The sequence below is a fragment of the Salvia splendens genome, chromosome 9 (assembly GCF_004379255.2).
Source record: "Salvia splendens isolate huo1 chromosome 9, SspV2, whole genome shotgun sequence".
Lineage (NCBI taxonomy): Eukaryota > Viridiplantae > Streptophyta > Magnoliopsida > Lamiales > Lamiaceae > Salvia > Salvia splendens.
Window position 1 is genome coordinate 35,110,962 of NC_056040.1, and position 18,755 is coordinate 35,129,716.

The window sequence follows — 18,755 nt, forward strand, 5'->3', positions numbered from 1 at the left end:
TGCCAGTGGCTTCTGCCCGGATTGCTCATATACCTGCTAACTACACTCATTGCTTGAGCTATGTCCGGCCTAGTACACACCATAGTGTACATGAGGCTGCCCACAATGTTTGAGTATGGGATCATGTCCATTTGCTTCTTCTCTTGATCATCCTTAGGTGCTTGGTTTCCAGAGAGCTTGAACTGCTGGCTCAGAGGAGTTGAGACACCTTTCGACTCATGCATCTGATACTTCTTCAACATCCTCCCAAGATAATCTCCTTGCATCAGCCACAGCCTCTTAGACTTCCTATCCCTGACAATGTCAATGCCAAGGATTCTTTGGGCACAACCAAGATCCTTCATCTCAAACACTGAGCTGAGTTGCCTCTTTATGCAGTCTACTTCCTTGATATCAGGGCTAGCTATGAGCATGTCATCTACATACAGCAATAACCATGCCACAGCTCCCTGATTCCTGTATCTGATGTACACACATCCATCAAACTTGGACTTTATAAATCCCAGCTTGTGCATCTCTTCATCAAATTTGAGATACCACTGTCGACTTGACTGCTTCAGACCATATAGACTCCTTTTGAGGAGACACACCTTATCCTCATCACCCGGAGCTATGAAACCCTCTGGTTGAAGCATGTAAATCTTCTCCTCAAGGCTCCCATGTAAGAAAGCTGTTTTTACATCCATTTGGTGTAATTCCCAGTCGAGTTGTGCTGTGAGAGCCATCAAGATTCTGATAGAAGCATGCTTTACCACCGGAGAGAAGACTTCATTGAAGTCTATGCCTTCCTTTTGTGAGTACCCTTTAGCTACGAGCCTTGCTTTGTATCTAAGCTTCTCAATTCCAGTGACCTCCACCTTTCTTTTGAAAATCCATTTACATCCAATGGGCTTTTGCAGATCAGATCTCTTTACAAGGATCCATGTTCCATTCTTCAACAAGGATTTTATTTCATCAATCATGGCCTTCTTCCATGCTTCTTTCTCCTTGCTCTTGATGGCTTCTGCATAGGTCAGTGGCTCTGAATACTCTATCTCTTCAGCAACACACAAAGCATAGTATATCATATCAGCTTGGCTGTATCTTGTAGGTAGCTTCTGTACTCTCCTTGGCCTATCTCTTGCAAGCAAATAGTTATCAAGATTTTGAGCTACTGGAGCTGGCTCTTCATTATTTTCTGGAATAGGACCCTCAGCAGCTACTGGAGCTGGCTCCTCTGCTCCTTCTTGTGACTGATCATCATCATTACCATGCATTCTGCCCAGCTCCACCTCAGTCGAAGTACCACCATAATCAGAGATACCTGCTGCAGGTTGCTTAATCTCAGAGAATGGCATCTTGCCTTCATCAAACTTGACATCTCTACTTATCACCAATTTGTGATTCCCGGGCTCAATGGACCATAGCCTATAGCCCTTCACACCAGGTTGATACCCCAACATAATGCACCTTAAGGCCCTAGCTTCAAGCTTGCTTTGCTTTATGTGTGCATATGCAGCACACCCAAAACTCCTAAGCTGGCAGTAGCTGCTGTCCCTGCCATACCATCTGTAATCCGGGGTATCAAAATCAATAGCTGAGCTGGGGCATTTGTTGATCAAGACTGCTGCTGTTGTCACTGCCTCTCCCCAGAATCTCTTAGGAACACCCGAGCCAAGAATCATGCACCTAACTCTCTCCAATAATGTTCTATTCATCCTCTCAGCAGTGCCATTTTGTTGGGGATTGTTAGGCACTGTTCTGTGTCTTCTAATGCCCTTTTGAGCACAATAACTCTGAAACTCATTCGAAAGAAACTCTAATCCATTATCAGTTCTCAAACACTTGAGGGATCTGCCCTTTTCCAATTCAACTTCAGAGCACCAAACTTTGAATTTTAGAAAAGCTTGAGATTTTTCTTTCAAGATGTATATCCAAACTCTTCTTGAATAGTCATCTATAATTGACATAAAATACCTCCCTCCTCCCTCAGAAACAGTAGGTGAAGGCCCCCACAAATCTGAATGTGCATAATCAAGTGGAGAGGAAGAAGTATGAATACCTTTCTGATATGGAAGCTTCTTGCTCTTTCCTAATGCACAATCCTCACAGCTTGTCAGATTCTGCTGAGTTCCAGATCTTATCAATCCCCTTTTGATGAGCTCTTTCAGGCCCTTCTCTGAGACATGCCCGAGCCTCCTATGCCATAAATCCAAGTCACAGCTAGTAGCAGCATTTACCTGTGAACTGACTTCAGTCTCACCAAGCAAATAATAGAGGGTGTTGATTCTTGTTGCCTTCAACAATTCCTTGCCTCCTTTGGACACTATCATCTCCCCAGCTTTTGACATGAACACACACCCCTTTGCTTCAAGAACACCAAGGGACACCAGATTTCTTTTAACCTCAGGTATATACCTTACCTGAGTAAGAATCAGAGAGGAGCCATCTTCATTTCGGATCTTGATGTCTCCTATTCCCTTCACTTGGCAGATTTGGTTGTTGCCTAGCAGAACGGTGCCATCACTCTTGGTTAGATTCAAGAACCACGACTTGTGAGGACTCATATGAAAACTGCATCCCGAGTCCATAATCCAAGAGTTGCCAATGTCTTGCTCAACTACATTCATTATCTGAGGCATTTCCAGATCTTCAGCAATATCTGCCTCGTTTGCACCATTCTGCTCCTCAGCAACCTTCTTCTTCCAGGAATGACAATTTTTCTTTAAGTGTCCCGGCTTTTTGCAGTAGAAACATTCCCTAGTTTCCCTTTTCTGAGGATCTTTACTCCCCTGATACTTAGCCTTTGCATTCTTGGTTTTCTGCATGGGCTTCTTGCCTTTGAATCTGACATTCAAGGCTTCTGCTGAATGATCAGTGGTGGATTTGATGGTGGATTTCTGCAATTGTTTGGCTCTCAAAACCGATTGCACTTCATCAAGAGTGATGGTTTTCTCCCGGCCATACAACATCGCATCCTTCAAATGATCAAAAGACTTTGGCAAAGCATTAAGAAGGAGAATAGCTTTATCTTCATCAACTAAACTCACATCAATATTTTCAAGGTCATCAATGGCCTTGTTGAATTCCTCCAGCTGCTCCTCTACGCCCCTTTCTTCAAGAAATCGATAGGAGTATAGTTTCTGCTTCATGAACAGCCGATTTGCCAAAGATTTCGTCATGTACAAGTTCTCCAATTTAGACCACACATCAGCGGCAGTCTTCTCCTTGGCCACCTCGCGCAAAACCTTATCCCGCAAGCAGAGAATAATTGCGCTATGCGCGCGATCAAGCATCTCCTGCCTTTTGATCGCAGCTTTCGGATCCTCTTCCACCACTGCAGCATCTTTATCGATAGGCTTCAGCGCCTCCGCCAGACCCTGCTGCACAAGGACGGCCTTCATCTTGATGCGCCATAACCCGAAGTCGTTGCGCCCGGTGAATTTCTCGGTTTCCAATTTCGTCGTCGCCATCGCTCCGCTTCCCACAGACGGCGCCAGTTGTTACGGTTTGAAGCTCGACAAACACAACAATAACGCGATGGACTAAAACACACCAAGGATTTACGTGGTTCGATCAAAGATGATCTACGTCCACGGACAACAAAATGGATCTTTATTCACTCCACTCTCAAGATTACAATCTCTCAATCTATCTACTATCTCTTGATTATTCAATGAGCAAAACCGCAAGAAGCTCTTGATGAATACAACAAGAATGAGAAAAAATGATTGAGCTAACTAACTTGTATGTGTGTGTGCGTCGACTGCTTTTATATGTGAATGGTTACAACAGAATCATAGAGAGGTTGGATTCTCTAGTAACAAACTCGTGCTGTTACTCCTGATCCTTACTTCAAACGGACTCCTTCCGAGCTGACGTGGATAACCGGACTCCTTCCGAGCTGCCGGACTCCTTCCGAGCTGCCGGACTCCTTCCGAGCTGCCGGACTCCTTCCGAGCTGACTATCCACATTTTTGAGTTGAACTTCACTTCGCATGCAGTCACAACTCCACCTCTTCTCTTATTCTCTTATGCCATCACATTCACACACTACAATATGCTTGATGAATTGCATGGATCTGTTGTGTTTAGTAAGATCGATTTGAAAAGTGGTTATCATCAAATTCGCATTAGAGAAGGAGATGAATGGAAAACAACCTTTAAAACAAAATTTGGTCTATATGAGTGGTTAGTCATGCCTTTTGGTTTAACTAATGCACCAAGCACTTTCATGAGATTGATGCACCATGTTTTGAGAAAATTCATTGGAAAATTTGTGGTTGTTTATTTTGATGATATTCTTGTCTATAGCAAAAATGTGGATGAACATCTTAACCATGTGCATGCTATTTTGGACACCTTAAGAAAAGAATCATTGTATGCTAATCTCAAGAAGTGTTCATTTTGCATGGATAAAGTTGTTTTTCTTGGTTTTGTTATAAGTGCTAATGGGATTGAAATGGAAAAGGAGAAGGTGAAAGCTATTTTAGAATGGCCAATTCCTCAAAATGTAGCACAAGTTAGAAGTTTTCATGGTCTCGCAAGTTTTTATAGGAGGTTTGTCAAGGATTTTAGTACAATTGCTGCACCTTTGAATGAAATTGTGAAAAAGGATGTTTGTTTTTATTGGGGAGAAAAACAAGAGCATGCTTTTAATCTCCTTAAAGAAAAACTTACAACTGCACCAATTCTTTCTTTGCCTAACTTTGATAACATGTTTGAGCTTGAATGTGATGCATCTGGAGTAGGCATCGGAGCTATTTTGTTACAGGATGGAAAGCCAATCGCTTACTTTAGCGAAAAGTTGAAAGGAGCTCAATTGAACTATTCAACGTATGACAAGGAGTTATATGCGTTGGTTAGAGCTTTGGAAACATGGCAGCATTACTTGTGGCCTAGAGAGTTTGTAATTCATACGGATCATGAATCTCTCAAGTACTTGAAAGGTCAAGGTAAGCTTAGCAAGAGACATGTTAAGTGGGTGGAATTCATTGAATCATTTCCCTATGTAATCAAATACAAAAAGGGAAAAGAAAACATTGTGGCTGATGCATTGTCTCGGAGGTACATTTTGATCACTAATTTGAGTTCTAAGTTGCTTGGTTTTGAGTTGATTAAGGAAATGTATGATAATGACCCGGACTTTTCTTCTATCTATTTAGCTTGTGAGCATGCTGCATTTGACAAGTTCTATAGGCATGATGGCTATTTGTTTAGAGAAAATAAACTGTGCATTCCTAAAGGTTCTATGCGTGAATTGCTTGTGCGTGAAGCACATGGTGGTGGTTTAATGGGGCATTTTGGAGTCCATAAGACAATGGATGTTTTGCATGAACATTTCTTTTGGCCTAAAATGCGTGTGGATGTTGAAAGAATTTGTAAAAGATGCATAACTTGCATGCAAGCCAAGTCTAAATCACACCCACATGGTTTGTACAAACCGTTACCAATTCCTAGTGCACCTTGGGAGGATATTTCAATGGACTTTGTTGTTGGTTTGCCAAGAACAAAAAGAGGTAGAGATTCAGTTTTTGTGGTTGTTGATAGGTTTTCAAAAATGGCACATTTTATTCCATGTCACAAAACTGATGATGCATCTCATATCGCTGATTTGTTCTTTAAAGAAATTGTCCATTTGCATGGTGTTCCTAGATCAATTGTGAGTGATCGAGATGCTAAATTTGTGAGTCATTTTTGGCGAGTGTTGTGGAATAAGTTAGGAACTAAACTCTTGTTTTCTACTACTTGTCATCCACAAACTGATGGACAAACTGAAGTAGTTAATAGGACTTTGTCTCAATTACTACGAACTTTAGTTAAAAAGAACTTGAAAAGTTGGGAGGAATACTTACCTTTTGCTGAATTTGCTTATAATCGAAGTGTTCATTCTGCTACTAACTTTTCTCCATTTGAAGTTGTGTATGGTTTTAATCCATTGAGCCCACTAGATTTGATTCCAATACCTATTGAAGATCGTGCAAGTCTTGATGGAAAAGCTAAGGCCGAAATGGTGAAAAGATTGCATGAAAGGGTAAGACTCAACATTGAAAAGAGGACAGAACAATATGCAAAGCAAGCCAACAAGGGTCGGAAACAAGTCATCTTTGAGCCGGGAGATTGGGTTTGGTTGCATATGAGAAAGGAGAGATTTCCTTCGAAAAGAAAGTCCAAGTTGCAGCCAAGAGGAGATGGACCATTCCAAGTGATTGGAAAAGTCAATGATAATGCTTACAAACTTGACTTACCTGGTGAGTTTAATGTAAATGCTACTTTCAATGTTTCTGATTTATCTCCTTATGTTGGTGAATTAGATTCGAGGACGAATCCTCTTGAAGAAAAAGGGAAAGATGGAGCTACACCCAAGCTGATCTACAAGGACAAGAAGATGGATCCATTGTTCATTCAAAGTGGACCAATTACAAGAGCTAGAGCTAAGAAGATAAAGGAGTCCATGATGCTTTTAGTTGATGAAATAAAAGCCCAATTCCAAGACCAATCTACATTGGGCCAAATGGTGAATATTATTCAAGTTAGTGGGCAGCCCAATGCATGAAGTTTTGAGTCACTATATATCACATTTTGGAGACCCAAATTGAAGATACATGATGCATTTTCGTCCAAGTTGGAGCAACCAAAATGAAGAGTCATTTTAAGTTACTTTTTGAGTTAAATAAGTGACTTTAGATGTCCTAAAGTCACACCAATAGTTTAGGAGTTACTTTTCACTTATTATGAGTAATTCTAAAGGTCTTAAGTTGTACTAATGATATGAGACTTTCAAGAGTCCATTCTAGCCTATAAATAGGCTTGTAAGCATGTCATTTGAGGACACCATTGATCAAATACGAAAATAGACTTTGTCTTGTGAGTTGAATTCTCTTTGTAGAGTTTTTCACTTGTTTGGAACTTATCAAGATACTTTGAGCAAGTTCTTGTGGCGTTCAACCATACCGAGGTTCTTGGCTGATCTTATAGCCAACGGGTCGAGGTTTTCCAAGCTCTGGAAGTGGATGAAACATGATTATCAATCAAGGGAGTCCGCTGCCAAACCTTATACGTGGGGTTCTTGGATCAATATATCCAACGGGTCCTTCGTCCTATCCCAATCCATATCAAGTAGTTCTCCTTGGTTGGTGCTCGGCGATCCTTGTCTCCACCCCGAGCCTTTCTTCCCGATGCATGACAATCTTCTTTCACATGCCCAACATGTTTACAATTAGCACAAAACAAGGGGATACAGTCCCATGCCACTTTGTACCTTGAATCTTTACCTCGGATAGTGGGGAAGATCTCTTCCGGTGGGGAAATTGAGATGTCAATCTCTACACATATCCTAGCAAATGAGAGCCGACTTTGATTAATTGTAGCATGATTGGCTTGTAGTGGATTGCCAAGGAGCTTACCGATTGCCATGAGGGCCGATTCCTCATAAAGATGAGTCGGGATTCCCATGATGTTACACCAAACGGCAACAATTGGCGACTTAAAGAACGTGTCAAAATCCGGCACCCACTTGAACACCCTCATCGGACGGATATCAACATACCAATTCGGACTTCCATTAGGGCTATTTAGTACCTTAGCATAATCGGCCACCTCTTGAAATTGGAGTAAAATATGTTTTTTTTATTTAAAAAACCCTAAGGAGCGGAGGGTTGAGTCGGACCCACACCTGTGCATTACCCGGAACCATTTGCTACAGCCAAACATACACCGAGTCGCCCAAAAGTGACGACTCGCCAAGACATAACAATTAGAGTACAACGAGGGCCTCCCAAACAACTAGGATGGTCATCTAAATACTCTAAAAATCCAATTACCATTTGATGCAGCCTTTGCATGCCCAAAAATCTTGTCCATCACCTAGCTAAGGCCCGCAATCGGGATACCTCCACTAGGGACATGCCCTCCTGGATCAAGGTCCTCGATGAGGCCCTCTATCTCCCAGTTGGGGGGCCCACATGCGACATACATGGAGCTAAATCTCGAGTCATTCGCACCCGATGGAACACTCCCGAATGTCACCGTAGCAACATTCCCCTTCAAATGCCAATCCTCAACGTGTGGAGCCTTGGTGTGCATATCGCCCTCATGCACCTTTCCCTTCCTCTTCCTCGACACCAATTGGAAGCCATCCTCATCCACACTTGGGTGACTCCTACTAGCCACTCTTGACTTCGACGATCCCTCACCCGATGTACCCTCAAAGTTCTCCTCGTGGTTGTTACTATCTTTGGCCTTCTCCAAGTGTCCAATGGATGATGGAGTGCCGACCCAAGCATCGGCCTTTGGGTGCCACTCACGGCTGATGATCTTGGTGGCATGGCTCAAGTGGTTCTCCTTGGATGATGCCCGGCGATCCTTGTCTCTGCCCCGAGCCTTTCTTCCCGCTGCATGGCAATCCTCTTTCTCATGCCCAACATGTTTACAATTAGCACTAAACAATGGGATACGGTCCGATGCCACTTTGAACCTTGAATCTTTGCCGCGGATATTAAGGATGATCTCTTCCGTCGGGGGAGTAGAGATGTCAATCTCTACGCAAATCCTTGCGAAGAAGAGCCGGCTTTGATGGATTGTTGCATGATCGGCTTGTAGTGGCTTGCCTAGTAGTTTACCGATTGCCATGAGAGCCGCTTCCTCAAAGAGATGTGCCGGGATTCCCATGATGTTGCACCAAACGGCGACAACCGGCGACTCAAAAAATGTCTCAAAGTCCGGCGCCCACTTGAACACCCTCATCGGGTGGATACCAACATACCAATTGGGATTCCCATTGGGGCCATTTAAGACCTTAGCGTAGTCGGCCATCGCTTGGAATTGAATTAAAATGTGCTTCGCATTCAAGTATTTCCAAGTGAAAGAACCCACTAATCCCAAACCTCCAAGGCTTTTTTGGATTTGGGAGGGAGATGGGAGCGAGTGTGAGAACTTTCCAACGATGGTTAGCCATAGCTTCTCCGAGAGGCTGATTCTCCTCCCACGCTCCCTGACCCCTTTTGGGGGTGGAGTACTTTTGCCACCTTCCAAGCTTCCGCCGGCGGCACCTGGTTTTTCGGCGAGTTTTCCGGCAGCCGGGCGTCGGGAGGCTGGTCCCCCCTTGTGTTCACCATGACCGATTGGTAGGGGAGGAGGGTGTGTGGCACATGGAGTAGAATTTGAATTCAAATTGTCACTTACCAAAAAAGAGCTAACACTTCCTTCCCCATGCAAAGTAAGCTTTGTCCTTTCCCTCATTGGTGAGTCACATGCATCCAACTTCTCACATGTCAACCCCACATCAAGACAAGGATTCACATGGTCCCTTGTACCTTCCACTTGTTGATGGTTAACCAGCACCATCTCCTTGGATGGTACATCATCGTTCCGGCTGGCCGGCGCCGGCGAAGTTCCGGCCACCTCCTCACAATCGAGTTCCTCCAAATCACATGTTGACGTGCTCCCCTCCTTAGCTATTTGAGCTAATGTGTTCAACAACTCCCCAACACAAGCTTGTTCAACCTCCGGCGACCTCCTCCCTTCACCATGGCGTTCGGCGACAAAGTTGTCCGCCATTTCAAACATCATCATCTTCTTAGCCCTACTCACCTCCGAACCCGTTTCAAAGCCGGCGCGCTTGAGGGCTCGCCGTGTTTTAACCGGGTATGTGGTTCCTATCCTCTTCGTTTTTGGCCGATCCATCATTGAGAAGGTCCATTCCGACGTAGAGAGGGATTGCGACTCATGGCTAGCGGTCGTGGCCCCCTCCCCCGGCAACTCACCACCGGCCTTCACCATGTAGGCGGGTGCGAGCGCATATCACCACCGACCAAGCAAAGTAAGCCTTGGCCGAGAGACCGCGCACGTTCCCTCGGCTGACCCGTCGGTGGGGAAGCCTCCAAGGTTACCGTCGGCGTTGGAGAATCTAGAGAGAGAAGTTAGAGAGAAGGGAGAGCGTATTTTTTTTCAATAAATCAACATATAGCTCGTATTAGATCAATGGTAGTAAAATATGCTTAGCATTCAAGTATTTCCATGTGAATGCACCAACTAGCCCCATGCCACTTAGGCTTTTTTGAATTTGGATTGTGGACGGGAGTGAATGGGAAAACTTCCCGACAATGGCTAGCCCTAGTTTCTCCGAGAGATAATCTGTTTCTAAATCGGAAAAGGCAAGCGATGGTGTACCTTCATAAAAGCCGGTTGTCCCCAAAGGCTTGGTCTTGCCGGCGTCCAAAGGGATTGGCTCGGGCTTTCGGTTTGAGGCGGATGTACCCTCCACGGCCCCGATCCCCCCACGGTTGAATGGATCCCTTGCCGCCTTCCAAACACTTGCCGGCGGTGCCAGCTTTTCCAGCGAAGACTCTGGTGGCTGTGCCACGGGGGCGCGGTCTCCCTTGCATGCATCATTGCCAAGATGGAGAGAGGTAGCACATGGTGTTGCTTTTGAGTACAAATTGTCATTATCCACAATTGGACCATCATTTTTCTTCCCCATGCAAAGTAACCTTTGTCTGTACCTCTTTTTGTAAGTCACATGCTTCCAACACATCACATGCCACCCCATCATCTAGCTTAGACCCCATGTGATGCATTGTACTTGCAAAGGTTAGTTGTTGGACCAGCTCACTCCGGCATGCCGGCGCCGGCGACAATCTGACCACCTCCTAGAAATCAAAAACTCGGTGGTCGAGTTTTTACAAAACCTCCTTGCGCCAACATATCCAGAGCTTGCTGACCCGGACCTAGGCCTATTGCAACAACTCCCCATCTCGGGGCAACTGGAGGACCTCCCCAAACCGCCGGACGCGGATGAAGTCAAACAAGCTATTTTTGACATATCAGGCAATAGTGCCCCCGGACCGGATGGTTTCTCGGCCACCTTCTACCAAGCGTGTTGGGGCACTGTGGGGCCGGATGTGGTGGACGGTTAGGCAATTCTTTTGCGGGGCGTTTCTCCCTTGAAGCTTCATGGCCACAAGTATTGTACTCATTCCTAAAAAGCCATCGCCCGAAACTTGGAGAGACTATCGGCCCATCAGTTTGTGCAAGGTCATCAACAAGGTGATTACAAAAGTCCTCTCGAAGAGACTTGCCCCTTTCCTACCCTGTGTCGTCTCACCGAATCAAAGTGGTTTCGTAAAAGGGAGGCTACTAAATGACAATGTGCTCCTCGCACAGGAAATGTTTCATGAGCTCCCAAGATGCACCCCAGCCCCGAACGTTGCAATCAAGATTGACATGGCTAAGGCCTATGACCGTGTGCAATGGCTACTCAAGGTTCTTAAGCAAATGGGATTCCCTGAGCCATGGATTGCGCTTATTGAAAGGTGCATTGGAACATGTTGGTTCTCGATCCTCATTAATGGCGCCCCGGCGGGTTTCATCAAATCCACCCGTGGGCTCAGGCAAGGCAACCCCATTTCCCCCGCCCTATTTGTGTTAGCTGCAGATTATCTCTCGAGAGCTCTTGATAAACTTATTCTTGGGAACAAAGAGATGACATTCAAAGCCACCCGTGAAAGCTTGGAGATCAGCCACCTTGCCTATGCCGATGACATCATTATATTCACACAAGCGGCCACGACATCTCTCAGAAGATTCAGAGCGTGCCTCGACCACTATGCAGAGGTGTTGGGCCAACAAATCAACCTGGCCAAGAGCAACTTCTACATTGCCGAAGCACATGAAGGATGGTCAAATTCAATCTAAATTGAAGGGGGCTTCTCCCGAGGTACATTCCCATTTCTATATCTAGGAGTCCCTATTTACCGAGGAGTGAAGCGTACGAATATGTTTATGTTCCTGCGGGAAAAAATAGCGGCTAGGATCTCAGGATGGGCCCATCGGCACCACTCCTTCGGGGGGAGACTCACACTGATCAAGAGCACGCTTGAGGCGGTCCCACACAATATTTCCAAGCAATTGAGCCTACGGGTGGCGCCCTCAAGCAGTTGGATCAACAAATGGCCCACTTCTTCTGGGGATCGACTAGTGAGAAGAAAAGGACACACTGGATCGGCTGGGACCAGATTTGCCTTCCCACGGCCGAAGGGGGCCTCGGTATCCGCAAGCTTAAAGAAGTACTACGTGCTTTCAATATTAAGCTATGGTGGAGGTTCCGGGAACAAAACTCTCTATGGGCTAAGTACATGATGGCCAAATACTGTCACAAGGCGTCCCCACTCACTACTAGGGCGTCGGGCAGAAATAGTCCAACTTGGAGGAGACTTCTGAAGGCTCGGGCGCAGGCACACCCGCACATCCGATGGGTGGTGGAAAAGGGATGATGTTTTTTGGGATGATTTGTGGCGATACCCCACTCAGGAAACTTAGCCTCGATGAAAGGGGAGGCCCAATAGACTATGTTGCAGACTTCATCACGGATGGGGCTTGGAATGAGCCTAAACTTCGAATGCTCCAAGCGCAAGCCGGATTACCGCAGCAAGTTATTCTGAAGATCCTTGACACGCCAATCATTTCAGGCGAACCAGACATACCGAGATGGAAGCTGTCCCGCACAGGGGAGTTCTCACTAGCGACGACCTGGGAGACCACCTGGACACAAAGGCCTATCATTCAAGGGCTAGTTGATGTATGGAAAGTGGGACTCACTTCATCTATCGCCATCTTCATCCGGAGACTCCTCTCCAATCGAATCCCTGTGGACACGAAGCTGTAGTGGAGGAGAATGGAAATGGCATCTAAATGTCAATGCTGCCCACATAGGCCGGGCATCGAGTCACTCCAACACCTCTTTATTCAAGGGGTTGGTGCTCATAGTGTTTGGAGGGAGTTTGACTCGTGGTTTGCGAGAACCTCGCCACCCCTCCGGATTAATGACACAATCCCAGAAAGGCTCGAAGTTTGGGCACAAAGACTCCAACAACCAGGTAAGAAACAGCTCAGCCGAGCCATGCCATATCTTATCCTATGGTTCCTACGGGCGGAGCGAAATAGGAGCCGCCACCAATCGGGGCAATTCAAGCCGTTCAACGTGGTTTGGCAAGTGCAAATGTTCATCCGAAATAGCATGGCTAACGGAAACTTCAAACTGAAGCACTGTAAGGGAGTCCAGCTTAAAATCAAAGTTTCGAGCCAGGTCGAGGTACGGAGGATTAGGCCCCTTGCGATGATGATGACCATTGGATCAAACTTAACACTGACGACGCATATATGGAATTAACGGATAAAGCCAGGGGAGGAGGAATTGTTCGAGATCATGAAGATAACATGCTCGCAGCCTTCGCCACTCCACACGAGGCACACTCGGCCCTCGAAGCGGACCTACTAGCTATACGCCACGGGCTGGTACTCGCATCGAAATTCAGATGGCCTATTTGGGTTGAATCGGATGCTGAACAAGCGGTAAAGCTCCTCAATGGGTCAAGCTGGGGACCAACACACACGAGTCGAGTTATGGCGTGCCTTTCCATCCACAAGCGCTAACAGGTCACCCGAACCACCTTCATTCACCGGGAGGGGAACAAAGCAGCAGATCTCCTAGCCAAGATGGGGCTAGAGGGGCCCGAATACTATCGCATGAATTCCCGTACAACACCAAGACACCTTAAAGCAATCATAAGGATGGACGCAATGGGAGTCCCTAACATCCGGGTCCAAAACGAGGATGAAGACTAGGTTTGAGAATTTTTATTTTTTATTTTTTTAACCAAACACACCCCAAAGGGCGGAGGGTTGAGGCGGACCCACACCTGTGCATTACCAAAACCATTGGTTACAAACAAACATACACCGAGTCTCCCAAAAGTGACGACTCGCCAAGGCATGACAAATTAGAGTACAACGAGGGCCTCGCTAACAACTAGAGGTGGTCATCTATATACTCTCAAAATCCAATTACTATTTGATACAACCTTTGTATCCCTAACACTTCTGTCCATCACCTAGCTAAGGCCCGCAATAGGGATACCTCCGCTAGGTACATGCCCTCCTGGATCAAGGTCCTCGATGTGGCCCTCTATCTCCCTGTTGGGGCGCCCACGCGCCCACATGCGACACTCATGGAGCTAAAGCTCGCGTCATTCGCACCCGATGGACACTCCCAAATGTCACCGTAGCAACATTCTCCTTCAAATGCCAATCATCCACGTGTGGAGCCTTGGTGTGCATATCGCCCTCATGCACTTTTCCTTTCCTCCTCCTCGACACCAATTGGAAGCCATCCTCATCCACATTTGGGTGGCTCCTACTAGCCACTCTTGACTTCGACGATCCCGCACCCAATGTACCCTCGATGTACTCCGCGTGATTGTTACAATCTTTGGACTTCTCCAACTGTCCAATGGACGATGGAGTGCCATTCGTCTTTGGGCGCCACTCACGGTGGATGATCTTGGCCGCGTGGCTTGAAAGGTTCTCCTTGTATGATGCTCGGCGACCCTTGTCTCTACCCCGAGACTTCCTTCCCACTGCATGGCAATCCTCTTTCTAATGCCCAACATGTTTACAATTATCACAAAACAATGGAATACGGTCCCATGCCACTTTGTACCTCGAGTCTTTGCCTCGGATATTAAGGATGATCTCTTCCGTCGGGGGAGTAGAGATGTCAATCTCTACGCAAATCCTTCCGAAGGAGAGTCGGCTTTGATGAATTGTGGCATGATCGGCTTGTAGTGGCTTGCCAAGGAGCTTACCGATTGCCAAGAGGGCCGATTCCTGATAGAGATGAGCCGGTATACCTAATATGTTACACCACACGGCAACAATTGGCGACTCAAAGAACGTGTCAAAATCCGGCGCCCACTTGAACACCCTCATCGGATGGCAATCAACATACCAATTCGGACTCCCATTAGGGCCATTTAGCACCTTACAAAAATCGGCCACCTCTTGAAATTGGAGTAAAATATGCTTAGCATTCAAGTATTTCCATGTGAATGCTCCAACTAGCCCCATGCCACTAAGACTTTTTTGAATTTGGGTTGTGGACGGGAGTGAATGGGAGAACTTCCCGACAATAGCTAGCCCTAGCTTCTCCGAGAGAAAATCCGTTTCGAAATCGGAAAAGGAGAGCGATGGCGTACCTTCAAAAGAGCCGACTGACCCGAAAGGCTTTGTCTTGCCGTCGTCCAAGGGGATTGGCTCGGACTTTCGATTTGGGACCGATGAACCCTCCATGGCCCCGGTCCCCCCGTGGTTGGAATGATTCGTTGCCGCCTTCCACACATTCGCCGGCGGTGCCAGCGTTTCCGGCGAAGATTCCGGCTGTGCCAGCTTTTCCGGCGAAGATTCCGGCGAAGATTCCGGCTCCGGCGGTTGTGCCATGGAGGCACGGTCTTCCATGCGTGCATCAGCCTCAAGGTGGAGGTAAGTAGCACATGGTATTGCTTGTGAGTACAAATTGTCATTTTCCCCATTTGGAGCAACACCTTCTTCCCCATTCAAAGTGGTCTTTGTCTCTACCTCTTTTTGCAAGTCACATGATTCCAACACATCACATGCCACCCCATCATCTAGCCTAGGACCCATGTGATGTATTGTACTTGCATCGGTTGGGTGGTGGTCCAGCTCACTCCGGCTCGCCAGCGCCGGCGAAATTCCGGCCACCTCCTCAGAGTTGAGCATTTCCATTGCAATCTTCTTCTTCTTTTCTTCCATCTTTTCTGTCGACTCCTTCATCGGCTCAACTACCTCCCGGAAACCGGATTTGACTGGTGGGTCCACTAGCTCATCGTCTGAGATTCCGGCAGCAAAATACCGTTTATGGTCGAGAAGGAGTAAGTGACCCGTAGCTGCTTCGAAGGGGCCCGGCCTCGCCATTTGAGCAAACGTTCTCATCGTATACCCGTCGGAAGGATGCTCTCCTTCCGGCGACTCCGTCTCCTCATCATTTTTCCCGGTGAGTAGCTCCTCAGCCATTTCGAAGATCATTTTTTTCTTGATTCGACTAACCCCCGAAATAGTCTCAAGGCCTGTGCGTTTCAGCTCACGTCGGCCTCTCTCAGGGAAAGGAGTCCCGGCCCTCTTCGTCTTTGGCCGTGGGATGAAAGGGAGACTCCGTTCCGGCGAGCGGGGTGATTGGATCGTGTGAGATGAAACTGTAGCAGCCTCAACCGCCGGTTATCCGCCGGCCTTCACCATAGTCGTGGCTGAAGATTACATTTCACCTCCCTCAAATGGGAGGGAGGGAGGGAGGGTGGATAAAATCTAGAGAGAAGGGAGAGCTTCTCTCTCTTAGGGTTGGGATGATGTTATGGGATGATTTCTGACTAGGTTTGAGAAATGAGAAGAAGGGAGTGCAAAGTTATACGTTTTTCGTTTAATTGTAATTTTGAAGGGAGTATGATGAGGTCCGGACCATGTGGGATCGGACCGCATATTACTCTTACTTTTTACGGCACACCACTTTCGGGTGTGGCCACGTTATGTACGTCACTCCATTTGAAATATAGGGATGAGGGACCCACGAACCCTCCACCGTGAAGCTTTTTTTTAAAAAAAAGTTAACTCAAATACAAAGAGTTATGCTTCAAATAAGCTGTTAAGATATGCCAATTACTATGATGTTATATCGATGAATATGATCCTAACTTGATGCAATTACCTAACAGAGATCGTACATTGAAAGTTTGTGGGTCATTTAGATGGAAATGGTTTACTTGTTGGCCAAGTAAACTCAAATACAAAGAGTTATGCTTCAAATAAGCTGTTAAGATATGCTAATTTCTGTGATGTTATATCGATGAATATAATCCTATCTTGATGCAATTACCTAACAGAGATCGTACAATGAAAGTTTCTCTCGCACAAAATGCCGGCGGGTCACGGTTTGAGGTTGCGCACCAGAGATTCATTCTCCCGCGCCTTCAGGAAGAAGGGTCCTACCCATCTCTCTACCTACTTTCGGATCTTCAAAATCGGCGATTATGTCGACATCAAGGTTAACGGATCTATCCACTAGGGTATGCCCCACAAATTTTACCATTGTCGCACCGGTCGCGTCTGGAACGTCACCAAGCGCTCTGTCGGCGTCGAAGTCAACAAACAGGTTGGAAACAGGATAATTCGGAAGAGGATTCATGTTCGTGTGGAGCACGTCCAACCATCGAGGTGCCATGAGGAGATCCAAGAGAGGATAAAGAAGAACGACGAGTTGAAGTCTGTGGCGAAGGCTCAGGGCAAAATCATCAGCACCAAGAGACAGCCAGAGGGACCCAAGCCCGGTTTCATGGTCGAGGGTGCTACACTAGAAACCGTCACTCCCATTCAATACGATGTCGTTAATGATCTCAAGGGTGGTTACTAAGCCCAAGCCTCACCATGTTTTATTGTTAAACTTGTGTGCTCTTTTTTCTTTAAGACCAGTTTCGGCTGGCTTGCATTTCTCTTAAATTGGGATTTTGATGTCTGAATTTTGTTTTTCTTCATAAAAAAAATCGTACAAAGAAAGTTTTATAGATCATTTGGATGGAAATGGTCTTTTTTTTAATCGAACACCTTCACGGTGGAGGGTTGAGTAGGTCCCTCATCCCCTATATATTATCAAAGCCGAAAGTTTACATAAAGACAATTCCAAAAGTGAATCGTCTTGAAAAGAACAGCAAGCTAAACTCAAAACTACTTTCAAAGCAGAAACGCTTCGCTATCAGAGTAGGAGCTTCATCAGATCAGCGGCGCACGGCGGAGATCTGCTTAAACGACACCTAAAATGGCGGACAAGGCAGTTACTATCAGGACCATGAAGTTCATGACAAACCGTCTCCTTTCAAGGAAGCAATTTATCATCGATGTCTTGCATCCGGGAAGGGCCAGTGTTTCTAAGGCTGAGTTGAAGGAGAAGTTGGCAAGGATGTATGAGGTTAAGGACACCAATGCCATCTTCATGTTCAAGTTCAGGACCCATTTTGGTGGTGGCAAATCTACTGGATTTGGGTTGATCTATGATTCTGTTGAGAATGCTAAGAAGTTCGAGCCTAAGTACATGCTAATCAGGAATGGTCTTGACACAAAGATTGAGAAATCAAGGAAGCAGATGAAGGAAAGAAAGAACAGGGCGAAGAAAATCGGTGGTGTTAAGAAGACTAAAGCCGGGGATGCTGCTAAGGCAGGCAAGAAGAAATGAGTTTGTGATATTTTACTTTTTTGGGTTTAGAATTGTGATGATTTTCATGTGACAGTATATTTTTGTTTGCCTTAGGGTTAATTTAGCTCCTTGTTTAATGCAAAAGGGCACGATCTTTTTGGATTGTTACCAAGTCTCATACTCTTTGCTTTATTTATATATATATAAAAAAAGCTAAACTCAAAACTATTACAAAATAAAAGAACATCTATCATCCAAGCCACACATCTATACCAGCCTTGCAACCTCTACACACCTGCCTCAATATCCTCGCGCTCCAGAGCCAGCCCCTGCAAAAATCTGGTCCAAAAGCTACTAACAGTCCAACTGCATAAATTAGGCCAGCGTTGCACTCCTGTCCATCAACCTCTGGGCCAGCGTTGCACCTCCCTTTCCAACAAACCCGCGCCTGCCCCTGCAAAGATCTCAGCCCCCTGCAACAACTTCCACAATCCTAAGAAATGAAAGTTCAGCCAACCTAGCTGGTCAAGCCTGCAAAGGGCTTTAACCCGAGTAGGTACCGAATCCTTCGTGAAAACCGTTCTTGATCCTGCTTGCAAATCCAAGCCCGCAAGAAAGTCCGCAGCTTTATTGCCTTCTCTGAAGATGTGCGAGATTCTCCATTCCAAATCCAAGTCCGCAAGAAAATGTATAATTGTCGACGGTTTTGATTCAAAAGGTTTGCTTATTGGCCAAGTTAACCATT

General features: G+C 46.1%; 1 protein-coding gene and 1 pseudogene across 1 annotated transcript; both read left to right on the forward strand.

Moving 5' to 3' along the window:
- Positions 1-16,738: 16,738 nt before the first annotated feature.
- Positions 16,739-17,233, forward strand: LOC121747681 (annotated as a pseudogene).
- A 333-nt stretch (positions 17,234-17,566) lies between these two features.
- LOC121747508 (40S ribosomal protein S24-1-like) lies at positions 17,567-18,049 on the forward strand. Its single transcript, XM_042141561.1, has one exon. It carries the CDS (start codon positions 17,636-17,638, stop codon positions 18,047-18,049), a length of 414 nt encoding a protein of 137 aa, XP_041997495.1. The 5' UTR covers positions 17,567-17,635.
- Positions 18,050-18,755: the final 706 nt, after the last annotated feature.

Excerpts from the sequence above, each read along its gene's own strand:
- LOC121747508 (XM_042141561.1), top strand. The coding sequence starts at position 17,636 with ATGGCGGACAAGGCAGTTACTATCAGGACCATGAAGTTCATGACAAAC.